This window comes from Phaethon aethereus (assembly GCF_964289735.1).
Source record: "Phaethon aethereus genome assembly, chromosome: 1".
NCBI classification, from domain to species: domain Eukaryota; kingdom Metazoa; phylum Chordata; class Aves; order Phaethontiformes; family Phaethontidae; genus Phaethon; species Phaethon aethereus.
The window spans coordinates 18,081,104-18,102,645 of record NC_138575.1 but is presented as its reverse complement, the minus strand read 5'-3'; the positions used below and the strand labels follow the sequence as shown (position 1 = coordinate 18,102,645).

At 37.0% G+C, this 21,542-nt stretch overlaps 1 protein-coding gene across 3 annotated transcripts in view; it reads right to left on the bottom strand.

Annotated features, from left to right (window-relative positions):
* TBC1D22A (TBC1 domain family member 22A) overlaps positions 1-21,542 on the bottom strand; it is a gene marked incomplete at both ends in the record, with an annotated part of 181,909 nt that overhangs the window by 126,675 nt on the left and 33,692 nt on the right. For all 3 annotated transcript variants that reach the window (XM_082013655.1, XM_082013653.1, XM_082013654.1), the window contains 3 exons: positions 9,367-9,481; positions 18,377-18,439; positions 19,405-19,533. In XM_082013655.1, the coding sequence (XP_081869781.1) occupies positions 9,367-9,481; positions 18,377-18,439; positions 19,405-19,533 (307 nt within the window). The remainder of the gene's footprint in view (positions 1-9,366; positions 9,482-18,376; positions 18,440-19,404; positions 19,534-21,542) is intronic.

Sequence of the window (21,542 nt, the reverse complement as noted above, 5' to 3'; positions counted from 1 at the left end):
CACATGGTAAATTTACTAACACGCAAAACTGAACATATTTTAAGTTTTACATCAACATGACAATAGACTCCCTGATAATGGTTTGGATTTTTTTGCAAAGGCATCTTTCATATACACTTTACGTCCTGGGTTTTTTCCATTCAGTATTAACATTCAAGAATCTATGCTTTAGTTATGTGGATTACCCTTTCTTTGAAGACAATTTAAAAGCTTAAATAAAGTCTGAAAGACTAATACACCTTATAATTTCAGTTTTTTTTGTTTTATTTTTTTCTTTTTTTAAACAGAAACTCTTAAGACACTATGAGCAATTAATAACATTACTCAAAATATTAATTTTCTCTCAGATAGAGAACTAAAAATAACAGGCAATTAAGCAGTTGGATATACTTACTAGCATAAGCTTAATGTCTCTTTTTCACTTCTGACAGCAGTTGTTAACTGCAGCCAGAGAAATCTAACTTTAATTGGCTTATTACACTTCAAATAGATAGGAACATTTTTTAAAAAAGTATCCACAAAAAAGTTTTAGTTAGAATACATTATTTTTTCCCTCACAGATAGTGAAGCTGGGGATACATCCTACTTCCTCAACTAACACAGGCTTATGAGTTAAATATCCAGCACTATTAGTACTATACATCTGTAATGAAACTGAAGAAGGTATTTTATCACAGCCCACACTTTATTAAACCTTGCAATATGTGCCAGTTCATAAGAATTTTGATTTTGCAATTTCTATAGTTAAGCAAATGGATTTTCAAGAACTTAATTTTGTTTCAATGGAGGTCATAAAGATGACTGGAGTTATTTTCTCCATCCCATCAGTATGATATGACTTCAAACACATTGGTTAAAAAGATCTATGGAACTACTTTAAAAAAATTTAAGATTATAGAAAACATGACAGAAGTAACACTAAAAACAATTCTACATATGATAAGCAAAGAAAGGTGGTAAGGTCTAAGCTTTGCCACCTTTCAGCGGAATTTTCGAGGGACTAAAAAAAACAATTTGGGTATCAATTTTTTTTTTTTTTTTAAATTAGCCTTGAAATTGAAATTGGTCACTAGAAAAAATACATTCACAGTGCTTGGTTATCACAGTTACTGAGAAGAACTTAGTCAGTCTCAAATCTTTCTCCAAAAATTCTGTTGGATGCAACCATGCATCCAAAGTTTCAGAACTGCTGTAATTAGCTTGGAAATCTGACAGTATATTAAAGAAAGTGAAATCAAAATTGGAACAGAGTTAGAGAAGGATTGATTTTTTGAAACAGTATTGTCTATTATAATACATCATAGCCATTCAAGACAGTACTAGCGTGAAAATACTAGGCAAGCAGGTTACTATATCCTACATCTCTGTTGAGATGCTTTTATGAGTGCACCCTAATTTGCTAAGCAAAAAATAAGTAGAATTCACACAGATCTATCATGAGCATGCAGTTTAATAGCAGTCTAAGAGCTACCTGGCATTAAACAGAGATCTTCCTTCTCCCTTATTCCTTAACATGGTCCTATCCCCACATCAGTATTGATGTCCATCTCTGATGCTCAAAATGAGAGACAGAAGTTATTAATTTTTTTTTATGGGGCTAGTTACCTGCCAGTTTAACTGAACTAATCCACTGTGCCAGAAAAAAAACCAATGCTGACCAAAGAGAGAAGACAGGAAAGCATGATTGGGATTGGAAAAGAGAAAGCAAAGCTACCCATTTTGACAGCAGGAAGCTCTGATTTATCTGTGTGATTGAAGCACATGGCAAGCAAACTCTGTTCTGTCCAACTAAACCTCATTTGGAAATACTCAAATATGCAGCTCCACTGTTAAGTTTAAAGAGCAGTGAAATGAAGCTAGACCAGACAGGGTACCTTGACCCTTGAAACAGCTCCAGGGATCTGGAAGAAGATGAATTCTACAGCACATAAAAATCCAGTTCACACAGTTCCAAGCCCTTACTGGGAACCAAATATATTAATGAGTAGAATATACGTAGCAATATACTATCACCCTACTACACCAAACAATTACTTGTAGATGTGTACTCAGCTGCTCATTATTAACACCTTCTCAAAGTTACTATACTCCAAGAAATGCCAGTAGCACTAATTGGTTGGTACAATTAGCTAAAAATCCACTAATTACATAAGTAAATCACCACATTTTGACCCAAGCAGACCAAGAGAGAGCTTATGCAGACAGATTCACTCATATATTTGATACTGAATGCCACCAATGACTTCCAGTAGCTTAAGCAACTAAGGGAAAACAGTAGGGAATAAACTCTATCACTAGCAAGCCACACAAAAAGTGTATACCTGGGTAAAGCTCAACTACATTCATTAGGGCTATTACTATTATACCTACATTAAAAAATAGTCCTTAATTGAAATACTCATATAACTCAAAGCCAGAACAAAATGCTCGCTACAGGATTAGTCAAACTGCAACTAAAAAATTAATATTCAAAAAAGACACGCTGAAAGATAAAGATTAATTTGTCCAGGTAAGGAATTAAAATAAATATCCAAAAACAAAAGGATCAAAAGATTAAAGGCAAGTTATAGTTCATTGGCCCCCTCCATGCCACAAGTGCTGCAGACATATTCACACTCCTTTGTGCTCTCTCATTCCCTAAGCCTTCATAAACTAAGCATGAGAAGTCCTTTTAATACTATCCATGTTTTCCTTACAGTTCTGCTTGCAATGCCTCCAAATATACTGCTTTATTAACCAAGCCTAGACACAGTGGTATATTATGGCAAGCACTGCTAGCTGACAAACAATTCACTGCTAGTTATTTTCACATGGATTCTTCTCCTTGATTAAAGTGAGAAGAATAATGTAAAACAGTAAGGTTTCTTTGCCCAATTAGGCCTGAAAAACTGTATTATATATTATTAAAGAAAATTGCTCAGACATTGTGAATGGTTCACTTTTGTTAAGTGAGACATACATAAAAACAAATGAACAATTCAAAAATATAATCCAGCCAAGTGCTTCAAAAGAATGCCAAGGGTTTTTTTTAAGCACTAAAATTTAGGTCTACATTTTTATCTCCTTTGGTGCAATGTAATTTACCTGGAGGAATTTTTGGGGGTTTTTATTACAACTACTCAATAATATTTAAATGAATAAAAACTCCACAAAACCAGCCTTCTGCATTATAGAAAGAGATGCATGTATTTTTAAGTGATTAGAAGATCTCAGAATACACTGCTTCTTCACAAAGATCAATTATAACAGAACTAGACATCAACATCTAAAAGCTGCAGTGATTTAAAAATTGGGCATTTAGTACTTTCTGCACAAAAAGAATGGCTGAATTCCAGCTGAGGAATCTGATATGTGGTACAAAATAAAAGATGTAAGGGGGGAATGAGACATATAAAAGGGTCTCAGTAAGCTCCTAAATACAGTAGAACAAGCAGAATCATAAGAAACAAACAGGATAAAATACAATTTGGCTCCACAGAGTCTATTCAATAATGAGTTAGGAAACACTCCGTTAGGCTTCAGCACCTATCATTTCTGCCTGCTTTCCCACTGCAGTCAAAACCAGTGCTGCTACCCAGCACAGAAGACTGGTACAGAAGTGCTAATTCCTCAGCACAGTGGACAGGCACAACACAGGTCTCTGCTTACTTGTGGAGGTCCTTCACCTTTCTCTGGTGATTTGCATTAAGGACAGAAAATTTTATGTGATCAAATGGAACTAGTGCCATTGAATTTTCACGACAGAAGAGTGACTTACATGAAAAACTATTCAAAATAATTTAAGTTGTACAAAGGTTTTAAAAAATAAGGAAATATTTTCTTGATACTTTTATAATTTCCAAGAAAATGTTAAAATGTCAGTTATGCTTCATGTCAGTGCTTTTATGCAAGTTTAATTTGCATAAGTTTCATAAATCATTTTAAACAAATGTGTAAATAAAAACAGTACTGTTCAAAAACATGTATTTATTTAAACAAAGAAGAGTGTTAAAACAGTAGAAGTTTGATACAAAGCACAACACCAAAATTATCAGAAAGTTCAAGAGCATACAACAATTGGAAATAAAATCTTTTCATCTCTCAAACTGAAGAAATCCCTCATATCCCTGAGCACTCTGTCCTGGGAGGTTTTCCAGTAACTCCTTTCCTAGAAGACAGCAAGGATGATTCTATCAGTCTCAAAACACAATGAAGGGCCTGGGAGAGGGAGAAGCATCCAGTTAATCCAGTTGTAGCTGCTTCTTCAACTTCCATTTTATCAAAACAATTTGTCATTCCTTCATTTTCACTCAGTCTCTTCTAAGTATAATATCTACAGATACATCTTTTCCACTTTACCTCCTCAAAACCCCAATGCATGAGCCCCATTCATAATTTCTCCAAAGACTAGTGAATTGGTGGAAGTGAATAAGAAAGGTCTAGGTGTTTTACATACTTTACATACTGCAGCAATCAAGGTTCCACCTTGGTCTTGTAAAGGAAATAATGTATGCTAAACAAAATTTTACTTTCTAACCCTTTAAGTAGAGAAAAATCTTCTAGTAGCTCTCTGGAGTCAATGTATTAATACTCTCTGCTCTCTAGCTTACTGCCTCATCTTTTGGAAATTAAGTTTTATTTACACTCTAAACAGTTTTACGTATTGCATAAAAACTACAACTCTCCAAAAAAAAAAAAAATCTGCTAATGTGACATTTTCATATTTCATAAACACACACTGAGGAATTACCTCAGATACAGCCATGACACAATGCCCTGAACCATTGCTCCAATTATACTGTAAAAATAATAATTTTAGATACAGCATTCAAAAACTACAGAAAAAACAAAATTAATAGTTTTGAATTTAATTAGTCACAACAGATATGCTGAAAAGGAAAGAAAAAAGGCAATAATCAGTATGAAATCTCATTTTAAGGACAGGAAGACTTCCTGTGACACACCAGAGGGAATAGAAAGGTAAGCAAGGGACCTATAGACAGACAATGGCTTTTCCAGGACCAAAGAACCTTAATGTTCTCATAGTAGCACTGGTCTGGGACTAAATCCCATCCCAACCCCATCAGGATTTGGGCCTGCAATAATTATTCCATAAAGTCATAGGTGTATCAATTTAAAAAACACTAGGTAATAAAAGTTGCATTTAATGCCTTCTACAAAAGGATTTAATATCACAAAAAAACCACTTACAAGGGTAAGACTCCTCTTTCCAAAGTCTTCAGTTCATGAGTTCTTGTAAGCATCCTCAAATTGTCTCAAGCTCCTCTATTGCAAGAATATTGCAGACAATATCTTAATCACCATTCCAGTCTTCAGCGGCTTCATTTTTCTTGACATTCTTTATCTGACATAAAATGATGAAGTGCTACAGTAGTGTTCCTTTTCTGCCCTTGACTTCCTACTACCTCCTACTTTCCCCTTGATCCAACACTGCTAGGGGTCTCAAAGTGATTTCACACAGCCAATCCACTTAGCAATGGCCTGACATGCATCCTCATTATGATGGTGTTTCTCTTGAGCTTTCACCTGTCTAGACGGTGAATAAATCCGGGTCCTCTCTGTGGTTCTAGATATACACACAAGGCCCAGTGAGTTACTGAAATGCAGATGGAGTACTGAAATACCAGATGTAGTGAAGTGTGGTGACTCCATCAGCAAGAAACCACAAGCAACTGTGCAGCACAACTTAATATTGGGAAACAACGTAGATCAACAGGAACTCAGAGCAACAGGAAGGTGCATGAAGAGAGCAACATGCGTGGCAACTTGAAATGAATTGTGATCCACCGCAAAATTTCCTTGTCCGCATTTAGGTCAGCGAACAATGAGCAGTCATGTGGTGTACCTTATCTTATTAACACAAATGCCTCTGGAATTGCATCACCATGGACAAGATTAATTTTGCCACAAGGTAATATACTAGAGAGACACGGCTTTCAGGAAAACTGCCCTGACAGTAATTAGCACTTGTTCTAACAACATATGTTCTAACACTGCTATGTCATTTAGGAGGTTAGAAGTAAGCACAAAATAGTTTTCCTGTACCACTAGTGTCTGAAATTCCAAAAAACCTGTTATATTATGGCAGAACAAGCTTACAGATCCATAGCATTCCTCATGGAGGGGGAGGCGGGAATCAAGATTGACATACAAAGTCACCTGCTATGAGAAATCTAAGGTTTAAATTCCTCCTTCTCCTAATTTAGGCCAGAAATCCTGAATCTACTATATCCCAGCAGAGGCCAGCACCTACCCCCTCTGAAATTTTCTTTAACTGAGGTTGTGCCTCTCCTGGCTTGGTTTGACAACCAAGTTTTATCTTGCTGAAAATGTTACAGTATTCCACTTCTATTGCGGAGTGGGGAACTAATGAGACATTACCAAATTATACTTTCATCATACCTGCCCTGCTGGAAAGGTTGAAAGAATGCTTTCAATATTTAACATATTAAATTCCTAAATTCAGTTACTCAACCTATTCTAAATGTGTGAACCTATGGGCTAACATTAGGTAACCCCAATCCATACTAAACATCAAAACATCTGTGACTTCAGTCCTTATAAAAATTCACAGAAACCTTTTTTTTGGCATTCAGATTTGAATGAAAAAAATGTTACCATGGAAGTGAATTATCACTTCTATACCAGCCATTTGTAGCTTCAAAACTTCTTTAACAAGACGGTTATCCAAACGGTTTTTGGATGTCTTTAGCCGAGCAGAAAGACTTCCATCACTAGAATAAGTCACACGCTTGTTATGCAAGATTAAGGATTAAGGTCTCTCTGAGCTGCCATAAAACTACAATACACATGGCTTTGCTCCCACGAAAATATTTGACAAACCTGCAACTGTGTGTAAACATTATCAAGATATACCGTCAGATGATCTAATCACCACAGATGTATTATTAATGGCATTGTTACAATAATAATACTTTATTATTAATCTTCAATAATCCTTTACTTTTTTTTTATTACAGAAAGAACCTAAAATAAAAGGCATTATCACTTTCAATGACATGAATCAGGATCCAAGTAACTCAGAACTGCAACACAAAGATTTCCATTATTGAGAAAAATTTTTAAAAAAATAGTTCAAATAAAGCAATAAATAAAGTAATTTAAGGTACAATCCAACATTCACTTAAAATCAGAGCAAGAAATTATAAAATCTGGAGTTAAAAAAAAGTCTAAAGGTAAATACAGAGTATTACTAGAGTAAATATTAAATGCACTAATAGCTTCAACATTTTTGCTAGGAACTTCTGCAATTCAGCATTTATTTCTATCTAAACTGTTCAAGCACAATTCATAGTCTCAGTTTTGAATCCTTCTATAATTTAATACAAACCTCAGGATTTTTGAGGTACTTCATAAACTTTATGTCCCTGTTTCAAGTATAAGTTAAATGCACACTCATTCATTCAAACTTGAATGCATCACTCAGTGTAACTTGAATATATTAGAAAGACTCAAATCAAAAAGATATTTAAAGACAAGCCTTAGACAGTTTTTATATGTCACTCAGGGAAATAACTGCTGTTAGGACTTAGCCAGGACCACTACTATATTGAAGAAAATACCTTCATATAAGTATTTTACTTAGTATATAGATATTAGCTTTTAAATGAGCTTTTAGAATACAGTTTTCTGAGTTTCATACTTTTTCACTGGCAAAACATCTTTTACGGTTGTTAGTTTCTGAGTTTTGTCTTTCCTCACTGGACACTTACTGGAATAGCTATGCTTTCCGATATGAAAATACTGACAAACTGTCAAATACATTAACAATCACCAGGGACTCAAAATGTAAGTTGGTAGTAAAGATAAACTTATTTACCATATTAATTAAATGGTCTATTTAACATGGAATATCAATTCTCTAATTGCATCTCATTTCAACTTCTTATTCCAATTAACAATCCCAAAGTCTACTGGAGACCCTACTGTTCTAGGATCATTAAGAACATTTTCATTATCTGTCAAATGAGGATGGAGAAGGCAGAAACTGCAAGTACTCTCAGGAGTAGGCCTCTATCCTATTTAAGAGATGATCAGGGAGAAAGCAGCAGTAGTTCTCATTAGTTGCTTAGCAATGAAATGTCCCCCTATGAAACAATAAAAGACCAAAGTAGGAGAGGTGTTGCCATGCAAATGAGCAAATGGATAGTCCATCATCCACTCAAGGATAATCTGTCCTTCATTAAATCTAATCAATCTGGATTAAGACACCAATAGGTATCTTGCATAGAGAAGGTGGGAAGAATCCACTATATACAGCCTCACTGAAGTAGCCAGACAACGGGTTGCTCAAATTTACATATAAGCACTGTGTATTTTCAGTGTATGCACGTATGACAGATAGAAATACAAGGAAAACAGTTTTAATTCAAGACAGATTAACATTGTCATTTTTACTGTTTAACCTTACTTTTTATATCCATAATAATGTAATAATTAGCCATACTCTTAATGTTTAAGACTTAAATACTAATCTATAAATTTAAGATATGAATGATGTTCTAGTAAGAGAGGAGCATTTAGCTAATATTAGAGTTCGCCAAACAAAAAAAGTTTTCAGAAAGTATACTCACATGTTAAGGCCACAAACTCACCAGAAATACAGCTGTTCACACTACTATTGTTACTAGCATTGTAAGCCCAGAAGAACAGAGTTCTTAACTAGAGAAACAGTTACTGATGCCTTAATTTTCAGATCCTAATTCCAGATTGCCATTCTTTCAGCTACAGATCCAGGTTAATAGGTTCCCTCTACTTTAATTTCCCCACCACTCATTTAAAAGGTTTCCTTGTTTCACAGTTGTTTTTTTTCTTGGGGCAGGAATTGTGTTGTCTGGCTTCAGGGGTTTTTTTGGTTTGGTTATTTTTGTAAACAGCTGCTCATTTCATGTGTACAATTTAAAGTTTTCACAAAAAATGGGAATTAGGAGGGAGAATAGAACCACCTTGAAGAAAAAAAAAGCATCAGGAGTGGTGAACACTTCTTAACTAGAAATCAAGATGAACACAAATGCTAGATTGTGCTGCTTTCCCCTGCTTTCAGATCTGACAAACTAGAACACTATCTGCAACTTCTACAGAGGGTTTTGTTTGGTTGGTTTTTGTTGGCGGAGGAGGTCATTTGGAAGAAAAACCTGAAAGATACCTGAACTCCACCGACTACTTACACAAAATCTGATTGCTTTTCAGATTATAGAGAACTATACAGATTTATAATTACAAAAATTTATGTTAAAATTAATGTGTCAAAGTATGCTTTGATTAGCTAATACAAATAGTTTTTCAGATTAAAATGAAGATGCTGTTCCAAAACCAGTACCAATTCATAATTAGGACAATTCTTACCTATATATTCACAAATGAAGACTACAAAAAAAGGAGTGACAAGATCATTTATGCCCTGAACATATCCACTGGCTGGATGACGTATTGCCCAGATAAACAAAATTCTTTCAAAGATCTGAAAAAGAGTTAAAGAAGCTATCAGATAATTTATCAAGCGATGAGCACATTTTAAACAAGTCACTTGAAAATTACACAAGGACAAATTGAATATCATAGAGTTAGTGGTAAAAAAACAATCATACAAAAGCATAAATGAATGCTGGTATTCATAATTAACTTCCAGAGCTAAGTAAGCTTCTCAGTTCTTCAAAAGCAAGCATTTTAAGGGTATTAGCACATGTTAAAACCAACCTAGTATATAATTCAGTTACAGTTATTCACTGGAGCTTTTCCAATAATATAAAATTCCTCTTTCCTCAGGAGACAGAAACATTAAGTCATCTTCCCATGATTTTTCACCTCTTTGAAAGAAGTATTTTAATAATATAGTATTCTATTTATTCCTAAATAACAGAAATAAGTGCTTCATATAGCTTAGATTTTTTAATAACATGCCCATAGAAAGAGATTCTGTAATAGCTAAGTTTGCCTAATAATGCAGTGTGGGGTTTTTGGGCTTCAGAAGCATGTATACTACTTTATGTAAAAAAAAAAAAAAATCTGAAAATTTAGGAAATGTATACATAAGGCAACTGCCTGCTGTATCATACAACCTCACCTCCTCAACTCTGTAAACTGTACCTTGCTTAAGATCTGCAAAAGCTCCTAAGGCCACAACATATCTGATAATGGGAAGAACAGCATAAGAAGATTATGGAGTAAGGAAATCACAGAACTTATCTCTGACACAATTTAGGTCTAGGACAAGCTGTATTTCCTCTCAATTATTTGCTCTGAACATGCTGCATTCTTTAGAATGCTGCAAATAAGAGGCAGAGTGAAAGCCGCTATGTGCTTTGCCCTAATTATAGGTACTCCATCAGGTATAACCTTCTGAAGCAAAAGAACATTTGCTCTTTCCCCAGGTCTGCCCAAGCAGCCAGAATGCAGAGGTGAGTGAGTGGAACAGAGAAAGGAAAGCTCAAACCAAAGGACTATGTCGCTTTTAAGATCAGGCCTCAATACTAACAAAAAAGGAGAGACTTTGTAAGGACCCCAAGGAAATGACGTAGTTTGCTGCCACCCCAGAAGTCAATGAATGCTCAAGCTTCAAGAAAGCCCGTAAAAGACCTGCCCTGAAAGGACACAATAGGAAGAGGAAGTTTAGTTTATGAAGCCCTTATTATTTCATTCAATCTCACTTTACGTTTTTGCTAGATTAAGAAATTGACTATTCTAATTCCATTTTAAATAAAATCTTATTCTTTAGTTTAAAAGCCCTCTTGCAGTCACTTTCAAGTAAGGGAAGGTCTAGGCATATATGACTTGCATCTGGGTGCTTGAGAGTCCCACCACAGGCTTCCACATGAGCTACCTGAAGCTGAAACACATTTGCACCTTTTGCTTTGAAAACAAAGTCCCAAATATCAACATCTACCCTTCTCCTACAGGCTTTCTTCTGAGATCAACTTTCCTTCAACTCCAGGTTTTGTTTCCCTGGCATGCTGAAAATCCACAGAACACAGGAGACAGTCAACAACAACAAATATGAAAAGCTTTGGTGGGCAATGAAACACAGACCTTAACAGCTACAATTAAGATTCAGTTTTTGCTAAGTGTGATTTCAGTTTTGGGGCAAAGATTAAGCTGAAAGTGAGATATTCATTTAGCAAGTACCCTATAAAAGCCACCTGTTTTCATTAGCCAAGATGCTTATTCCTTTAGCTATAAATTCTTCTTGGTGCTTGTCCTGTCACCTTACGTTTTTTAATATGCAGCGCATATTAAACTGAAAAAATACCAACCTCTGCCCATCAAGCAGTAGCCAGTGGGGTTTCATTGTCTACCAACAATCATATAAAGACCTTAAGTTCTGCCATTTAGAGCTTGCTTTTGCATTTTACGTAATTATACCTTTGCAAAATTACAGTTGTTTGTCATATTTTTACTACCATTGGAAAACTGCAAATCTATCTAAGTTAGTTAGCTCACAGCCATCCTTCCTGCTTCTGTCAGCTGCTGCTTCTAATTTCAGTAACATTAGTTTTTCACTATTATCAGTGTTATCATTCTGTGTTTCACTTCAAATAAAGGACACGTTTAACATATTGCAAATACAAATAACTTCCTTGAAAACAAGTATCAGATAGAGGTGAGTAAAAAAGCCTATTTAAACAGCAATTGCTGGATGTGGAACTGTGTTATATGCTAGGCTAAACAAAAAAAAACCCTTGTGTGATGTGGTTACAAAATATGTATGCAGTGAGGAAAAAAAAAATAAGTTGGTAATTCAAGAAGTAAGAGCTATCAAAATACCCATTGTAAAAATTATAAAAATAGTGCTTTTCCTGAAGGCATGTCTCAGGTCAAACATCCCTAAAATTTGTACCAACCAACCTTTCCCCTGAACCTGATAATACACATAGTTTGCACTGCAAATTGAGATGCCTATGGATTTCAAAGCATTTTTAAAATCCAGGTATGAAAACTAAGATGGGGGAGAGGGGTTGGGGTTTTTGTTTGGTTGGGGGATTTTGGGGGGTTTCGAGTGGGGGGTTTTTTTTAATATTATTGATCAGCAAGGATCACGCAGTGAATGGCACACTGGCTTTAATATCCCCAAATGCAACTAATCAGAAATTCAACAAATACACACTGAAATAGTGAACTGAAAAAAAATGAGCACTGAGTAATTGAAAGGCAGACTGAAAGGCATCACTGTGTTCAAATATGACTCATTAAAAAGGTCACTTTCCCAAAAGGTTTCCTTCTTGATTTCCAAACCAGCAGCAGAAACCGCAATTACTTTTCTGCTATGAACCACTACATCTCATGACATGACATTACCAATCAATTATTCTCCTTTGAATTTAACTCTCACTCATGATAGCAGTAGGAACTATATTGATATACATAAAGAGAAGAATCCATTGGCTTAAAATGCATATTTTTAATTTCTTGTGGATTTTGCCACCTCAAAGGAACTCCAAAACCCTCAAACCTTTAATCATGAGAACTTCTGAGAACGTGTTTTTTGTTTCTCTAACTAAAAAAAAAAAAAAAAACAAACAACCACAAACACACAAAACAAAAAACAGGGGGACAATTTTATAAACTATTTTTATATCATATGGTTTCCTTGAAATTACTTTTCCCATATAATACAAGCATAGAAAGGGAAGAGAGTCATTTGCTGTCCACTCCAACAAAACTCAGTTAAAGATAAAACGAAGTGGTAATAAATTAGACTATTCCACATGAATTAACCAAATTTATTAAACTTACACTTACAGACATTAGTCTTTAAATTTGACTGAACTGTATGTCAGAAGACCTCAAACTCCTCTCTCTTCCTCTGAGGGCCACTATTTATTTATTCCCAGTCCTTTAAGTGCTCACTCCAACACTACTTTCTCCCCTCCAGGATCTACAGGACTCCCATAAAAAATAAACACTTCAAACCATTTTTAAAAAGGAGCATATAATAACAAGTTATTTCCACACATCAGATTCAAAACACCTTTTCCTAAAACGAAGCATTTTGTTACAGAACTTTAATTCCAAGTTCAGGTAAGAAATTAAACCAGCTTTATTAACTCTAATGAAAAGTCTTTTGGGAACAGAGGCTCAGATACCACCAAGAGAAGGAACCAATATCCTCGAATAGTAACATTTAGAAATTTAAGTGTGAAGACATTGTGAGGCTTATACACGTTATGTTTCTGGTGTTTTGACTAGCAATTTTTTCAGCTCTGTCACATACAATCTCTTCACCTCACTCTAAGTAACATTATTCCTAGTAGCAGTATCATTATTCTAAATCTCTGCAGCATCAAAAATTATTATGTACAAAAACCATAATAATATCCACAATAGCAGTCTTGCACACTATGCCACCCTTTGAAACCTGTCTTTGACCCATACTCCAATTCCATTGTCTTCTTTATAGCTCTTGCCATCTCACCTTAGAAAAGGCGAAGTGACAGTTGCTCACCTGGGACGAGAAACATCTTCCCTCTCCCTAGAAGGGAGTCAGCTCTGAGAACATGTAAGGCCTACATCGTGGTTTGAGCTGGGCTAGAGTTAATTTTCTTCACAGACGCTAGCATGAGGATATGTTTTGGATTTGGGATGAGAAAATCTTGACAACATGCTGGTGTTTTGAGTTGTTGCTAAGTAGTCAAGGACTGTCCAGCTTCTCATGCTGGCCTTCCAGCAAGAAGGCTGTGGGTGCACGGGGAGCTGGGAGGGGATGCAGCTAGGACATTTAACCCAGGATGGCCAAAGAGATATTCCATACCATATGACATCATGCTCAGCATTGAAAGCTGGGACGAAGAAGGAGGGAGTGGAGGGACATTCAGAGTGATGGTGTCTGTCTTTCCAAGAAGCCATTATGTGTGATTGTCGTGGTTTAGCCCCAGCCGGCAACTAAGCACCACGCAGCTGCTCGCTCACTCTCCCTCCCACAGTGGGACGGGGGAGAGAATTAGGAAAAACCTCGTGGGTTGAGATAAACACGGTTTAATAGGACAGAAAGAAAGAAGGGAACAATAATGATAATACCAACAAAGGAATGTACAAGAACAAGTGATGCCCAATACAGCAATTGCTCACCACCCCGTGATCGACAGCCCGTCCCCGAGCAGCGATTCCCGCTCCCCGGCCAACTCCAGTTTATGTACTGGGCATGACGTCGTATGGTAGGGAATATCTCTTTGGCCAGTCTGGGTCAGCTGTCCCGGCTGTGTCCCCTCCCAGCTCCCCGTGCACCCCCAGCCTGCTCGCTGGCAGGCCAGCACAAGAAGCTGGACTGTCCTTGACGGCTCAGCAACAACCCAAAACATCAGCACATTATCAACAGTTCCTCATCCCAAATCCAAAACACAGTCTCACACTAGCTTCTGTGAGGAAAACCAGCTCTATCCTGGCTGAAACCAGGACAGTGATGGAGCCCTGCTTCCCTGGAGATGGCTGAACACCTGCCTGCCCATGAGCAGTAGTGAGTAAACTCCTTGTTTTGCTTTGCTTGCATGTATGGCATTTACTTTACCTATTAAACTGTTTTTATCTCAAACCATGAGTTTCCTCACTTTTACTCTTCCAGTTCTCTCCCCCCGTCCCACCGTAGGGGAGTGACTGAGCAGCTGCGTGGTGCTTAAGTTGCCAGCTGGGGTTAAATCACAACAGCCTCTGTCTGCGTTGAGCCCCTGGGAGTAGGAAAACATCCCCTGTGAGGATAAAGGATTAGGCTGTGACAGGGTAGGGCTCAAAAAAACAGAAATGGAGAGGAAGAAACAAGGGAGAAGTTGGATGTTGTAACCCTTCCAGCATCATTTTCGTAGGGCCTGTTGCAATAGAACAAGGGGTAATGGTAGAAAAGAGTAGATTTAGACTAGACATAATGAACAAATTTTTTCACTATGAGAGTGGTGAAACACTAGCCTAGGTTACCCGGAGAGGTGGTAGATGCCCCATCCCTGGAAACCTTCAAGGTCAGGTTGGAGGGGGCTCTAAGCAACCTGGTCTAGTTGAAGATGTCCCTGCTCACTGCAGGAGGGTTGGGCTAGATGACCTTTAAAGGTCCCTTCCAACTCAAACTATTCTATGATTCTATGATCATTTGCACTAGTCTTTATAAAATGACATCAAGCAAGTTGTATGTCACTGTCCTGGATCAGACAGAGAGCAAAGGCAAAGACATATGCAAGCCCATTTGAGACACATGATCTTCACTGAAACCTTTAGAACAGTTTAATCATGTAATGCAAGGACGTAAAAAACCCACCTCAAAAAAGCCACCACTTCATGTTGAATGCAAGTACATCTTTAGAATAATTTAAGAGACTACTGCTGATACAGTCGAAATATTTCTTTCCTCTTAGAGGTATTTGAGCATTCTTTTTTCTGTAGCCATTTTTTCACAGAATAATATTCCCTTCCAATTTAATTTACTGGCTGATTTCTAGCTACAACACTGACACTGATCTTATTAATTTCTTTAATAGTTTATTTCTTGCTGGTATTGTTTCCTTTCTTGTCCCTTTATTTTTCTTACTTTACTCTCTGATTCATCCCTAGAAAAGCCCACGTAAAACACCACCGTGCACAAAGCAGACAGAAAGCAGTATCTTCACGCCATTTTCTTTCAAAACACTGTAATAGCCTATTTCCTCAAATCAATTTCTCCAACACATGTGGAGAAGCATTTACATTAAACAATTAATTGCAAGAGCAGAAAAACAAATGCAAGCTAGTTCTGCAGTGAACTATCTGAAGATGTTCTATGTGGCTCTATAATGACACTAACAGAACCTACATGGAAGTACATTTGAAGGTCTAGTTAGAACCATTAGAAAAGAGAAGCAGTTGAAGGATTAAAAGAAATAATTGAAAGAGGATGATTCACACCATCTATACTATTTATGACCTCTGTAATTCTATAAAGAAAAGTCCCCATGGGATTCAGTTACCTAGCTATATAGACCAACTCGATCAACATATTTATCGTTCACTGATGTGCAGGGACAAAATTAGGAAGGCAAAAGCCCAGCTAGAGCTCAGTCTGGCCACAGTTGCAAAGGATAATTGAAAATGCTTCTACAAATATATTAACAACAAAAAGAGAGGCAAGGAGAATCTCCATCCCTTACTGGATATGGCAGGGAACATTGTCTCCAAGGACAAGGACAAGGTTGAGGTACTTAATGCCTTCTTTGCCTCAGTCTTTAATAGCCAGACCAGGTATCCGCAGGGTATTCAGCCTCCTGAGCTGGAAGATGGGGATGGAGAGCACAATAACCCACCCATAATCTGGGAGGAAGCAGTTTAGGACATGTTAAACCACCTGGACACCCACAAGTCTATGGGGCCTGATGGGATCCACCTGAGAGTACTGAGAGAGCTGGCAGAGGAGCTTGCCAAGCCACTCTCCATCATTTATCAGCAGTCCTGGATAACAGGGGAGGTCCCAGAAGACTGGAGGCTTGCCAATGTGACACTCATCTACAAGAAAGGCCAGAAGGAGGATCCTGGGAACTACAGGCCTGTCAGCTTGACCGCCGTGCCGGGGAAGACCATGGAGCAATTCGTCTTGCGAGTGCTCACAGGGCATCTGCAGGACAACCAAGGGATCAGGCCCAGCCAGCATGGGTTCATGAAAGGCAGGTCCTGCTTGACCAACCTGAACTCCTTCTACGACCAGGTGACCCACCTAGTGGACGAGGGAAACGCTGTGGATGTTGTCTACCTGGACTTTAGTAAAGCCTTTGACAGCGTCTCCCACAGCATTCTCCTGGAGAAACTGGCGGCTCGTGGCTTAGACAGGTTTACTCTTCGCTGGGTGAGGAACTGGCTGGATGGCCGAGCCCAGAGAGTTGTGGTGAACGGCGTTAAATCCAGCTGGCAGCCGGTCACAAGCGGTGTTCCCCAGGGCTTGGTCTTGTTCAATATCTTTATAGATGATCTGGATGAAGAGATCGAGTGCTCCCTCAGCAAGTTTGTAGACCGCACCAAGGTGGGTGGGAGTGTTGATCTGCTGGAAGGTAGGAGGGCTCTGCAGAGGGATCTGGACAGGCTGGATCGATGGGCAGAGGTCAACTGTATGAGGTTTAATAAGGGCAAGTGCCGGGTCACAACAACCCCGTGCAACACTACAGGCTTGGGGAGGAGTGGCTACAGAGCTGCCCAGCGGAAAGGGACCTGGGGGTGCTGGTTGACAGCCGGCTGAACATGAGCCGGCAGTGTGCCCAGGTGGCCAAGAAGGCCAACAGCGTCCTGGCCTGTATCAGAAATAGTGTGGCCAGCAGGAGTAGGGAAGTGATCATGCCCCTGTACTCGGCACTGGTGAGGCCTCACCTTGTATACTGTGTTCAGTTTTGGGCCCCTCACTACAAGAAGGATGTTGATGTGCTGATGTGTTGATGTGGATGAAGAAGTGCTGGAGTGTGTCCAAATAAGGGCAACAAAGCTGGTGAGGGGTCTGGAGCACAAGTCTTATGAGGAGCGGCTGAGGGAACTGGGGTTGTTTAGTCTGGAGAAGAGGAGGCTGAGGGGAGACCTCATCGCTCTCTACAACTACCTGAAAGGGGGTTGTGGTGACGAGGATGTTGGTCTCTTCTCCCAAGTAACCAGCGATAGGACGAGAGGAAATGGCCTCAAGTTGCGCCAGGGAAGGTTTAGATTGGATATTAGGAAAAATTTCTTCACCAAGAGGGTGGGCAGGCATTGGAACAGGCTGCCCAGGGAGGTGGTGGAGTCGCCATCTCTGGAAGTATTCAAATATTCAAAAACGTGTGGATGTGGTGCTTCAGGACATGGTTTAGGGATCATGGTGGCGCTGGATTAATGGTTGGACTTGATGATCTTGAAGGTCCTTTCCAACCTTAGTGATTCTGTGATGTATATCTACTACGTAGTAAAAGAATTTAAGTGGTGTACTCAACATGTAAAACTTCAAACGAAGCAAAATCAAGTAAGGAACACAAACCAGCCATGCTACAAATTCACAAAAAGATAATTTCCCAAGGGGAAGACTGTGATAAGAACTTCCAGACCTTGAATGATTTTGACAAATACATAGAACCATGGAAACTATGCTCTGGATTACTTCAAAAACACATTATTAACAAAATATATAAAAAGCAAAACAGAAAAAAAACCTCAAAGGCACAAGACCAAAGAAAAAAACTGACAGATTCAATGCAGGAGATTAATGAGATACCTTTCCTTTTACCACTCATGTTTACACTGTTATTCTCAGCCTATACTTAGATAGTATTTTTTTTTTTTTTAACTTTTTTTTTAAGCTAGTTCAGAAGTCAAAATAACAAGTGTTGTCAAAGAAATTAATAACCACCACTGTGGTATCAGATTTTTTCTTAAAAAAACATCCTTTAGATATCGTTCTTACCTCTGTTACTTTGGGCTGAAGTCGTAAAACTTCAGGACTCATGCGTGGGATATCTATATGGATCTAATTAGACAAAAAGAAGAATACTGTAAAAGCAACCAACTTTTTTTAAAAAGCACACTTTTTAAACACCACAATAGTTAAAAGAAACTTATGGTTTTACAGTATTAATTATAATCCCATTGTATCATTATTTTTAGAATAACAGGGATCTACTGTATTTCAAAACATATAGCCAAGTCTTTAAGTCATTGTTAATTTATCAAAGAGGCAAAATTAAAATAAAAAAAAAAATATAATTTGTTTTCACATTTTAGCATCCTTGTATCACATTTTGATTGTTTGCAAATTATAGTCATATTGGCAATACTCTTTACTCAGGGTAATTATGAGTAAATACATACTACATACTTCTATAAAGTCATGTTCAATTGACACTATCATGTACTTCTTGCTAGTAAAGATCAGGCTTGAAGCTGAAAGATCTCAGCTTCTTCTGTCCTAAGGAAGGTTAAAGTACGATTGCTTGTCTATACTTAGTGATACAAACTATTCATTTTACTACAAAACTTGAAGAAAAGTTTCCTGCTTATCTGGGTGGGCAAGAAAGTTTGACACACCTATGTTTATTGTACATCATACACAGTTTCAACTTCTTAAGCAGAAGTACGGAGCCAGTAAGAAACAATCTCTGCTATTAATTTCCTTGTACCATCCTCACTCCTGTGAAGGAGGGTCTGAGCAGGACATGAAAAATTTGAAAACCCTACCATTCTTAAACAGGAAACTATGGCAGCACTACATGGCATGACTAAAGCAGGCATTAAAAGAAATCTACTATTTTGAATTTCATACCAAAAATTTCTCATTTTTGCTTCTGAATTGTAGCAAAATAGTTGATTAGAGAGCTGTCTATCAAGTAAGATTAGAGAAATAGAGAAAAACAGTAGCAAACTTCAAAAATAATCTCTTTAAGTACTTTAGCAGATGTCCTGTAGGTAAAAGTCACTTTAATAGGTGTTCTCTACCTGTCTATAGGTATCTTGGTGATTTTCATCATTTCTGGAATCATAGTATTGTTCAACAAATGCAAAATACTCCTTGCGTTTTCTTTGTAAAGTGCTTTCTCTTCGGTCCACATTTGCAGGAAGATAGCCCTGAAAAATAAACAAACAAAAAAACCCCAGTGAAATTAAAAGGATATTACCCTGCCCTACAAAAAGCGCCACTGGCATTTGATTACATGTGACAGGAAAGCTAATAAACTGATGTAGTGCCACGCAGTAGATCAGTTTTCTAATCATTTCAACTGATACAAAAGTTCAGAGGCAAACACCTTACTAAAACCAGGTGTTGGGTTGTTGGTTTTTTGGGGGTGGGTTTTGGGGTTTTTTTTGAGGACAAAGTTTCAAGCTTTTCCACCTTTAAAAAACAATTTCTCATCAAGAATTCTAAGACAATGTTTGCCTTCAAAAGCAAAAAGCACAAATAACTAATTTCAGATTAATGTAATGCTATATGACTTCATTAATTTCTGCATTCCTATATGACTCGTATAGGAGCCATTTTATTAAATTTTTAAACAAAATGCGTATTATCTCAGTTGCCTTCAAGTAGGAATGATACACATTAGCAAATATGTTTAAATTATGGTTAAATTTCTACAATGGCTTATTAATTAAAAAGCTTTAAAAATATTCTAGCTACTTCATTTCACTGTTTCAGATGAGAAAAAGAATAATTTCAAGCTTTCATTTCATCTCAACAGGTTATTAAAAGTTTCCTCAACAAAAAAAAGACACAACTGCTCCAGTGACTGGGCTCTGAGATGTAAAAATACTAGCTATACATTTTCTTAGTTGTTTCCCAAAAGCAATTTATAAATATTATCTTATTTTCCATAAGGTATGGACACACTAAGGAAGTCTTGTATCAGATATGCAGTATTATACATTATTGCATTACGTACAGAATATATATGAATGGTTCTTCATTGAACTCATTCACATATATCTGAAAATCCCTATCTTCCCCCTTCTCTCCCCCCAAAAAGTAATTCTAATTTTCTTCTTTTGTCCCGTTTGATCCTCATTTCTAGCTCCTCAGCCTACTTTGCATTTAAAAAGCAACAAGCTCAGGTTACTATTTAAGCATTTTACAAACAGAAATATCATTAAAGTTATTTAGAATATATAAAGTACACTTATTAGAAACAGCATTATTCATGTAACTGGCTACAAAAAAGTTTCCTGAACATTCAGAAATAGTTCATGTTTTCTTGTAAGCAGCTTGATTTCAAACGATCAACACATGTATCCCATAATAATGAGAAAAAGAAAGCTGGTTCATATTTTACATACATGGCAGTCCTGAAAACTTAGTGTAAGAATCATTCTAACGATAGATGACTTTGAAAGAGACCTGGACATCCAAGATAATATAAGAAAAATCTAATAATCGTATTATTCACTAGTTAAGTCAAATTGAAGTATTTCTTGCCAATATTAAAAAAGCTCTCCTCCCACAAAAACAGCTATCACCATACAAATGGTAATTAGTAAAACAGAAATAAAATTTTTGTCTTAAAAAAAAATCCTCATAACATCAAAAAATCCTGTACTAGAAGTGCAGCATATACTTCCACTTACACAATGAGCCATAGACACCACAACTAATTAATACAATGCTGTGTATTTAACTACAAAATCAACTTTCTTATACAGTCCTAAATACTACAAGCAAAAGTGGATGGAGTAAACTTAATATGTTAAAATTGCTAATTATACAATTAAATTAAACACGCTAAGAATAAGTATGTAAGTTCCATAACTTTCCTGCAACAATCCAACATCATATCCCATTTCTATAATTTGTTTTGCTCCACATTTAGGGAAAATTTAAAATACACACCATACTAAAACATCAATAGATTTTTTCAAAAAATCAAAACCCTTTAAAATGTTATTGCCATATATTGTAATTTTTTAGTTTAAGGTGACAACAGAGTGAGTACAAGCCATATTATATTCCAGATACCTTAATAGGTACTTGCTTTGGCAAAACTGTATCTTTTAAGACATACTGACTCGCACCTAGTTCCAGGTACTTTAAATTGCACCAATTTAACTTTTGCCTCAAGACTCAGTCTGACATTTAATATCCTGTC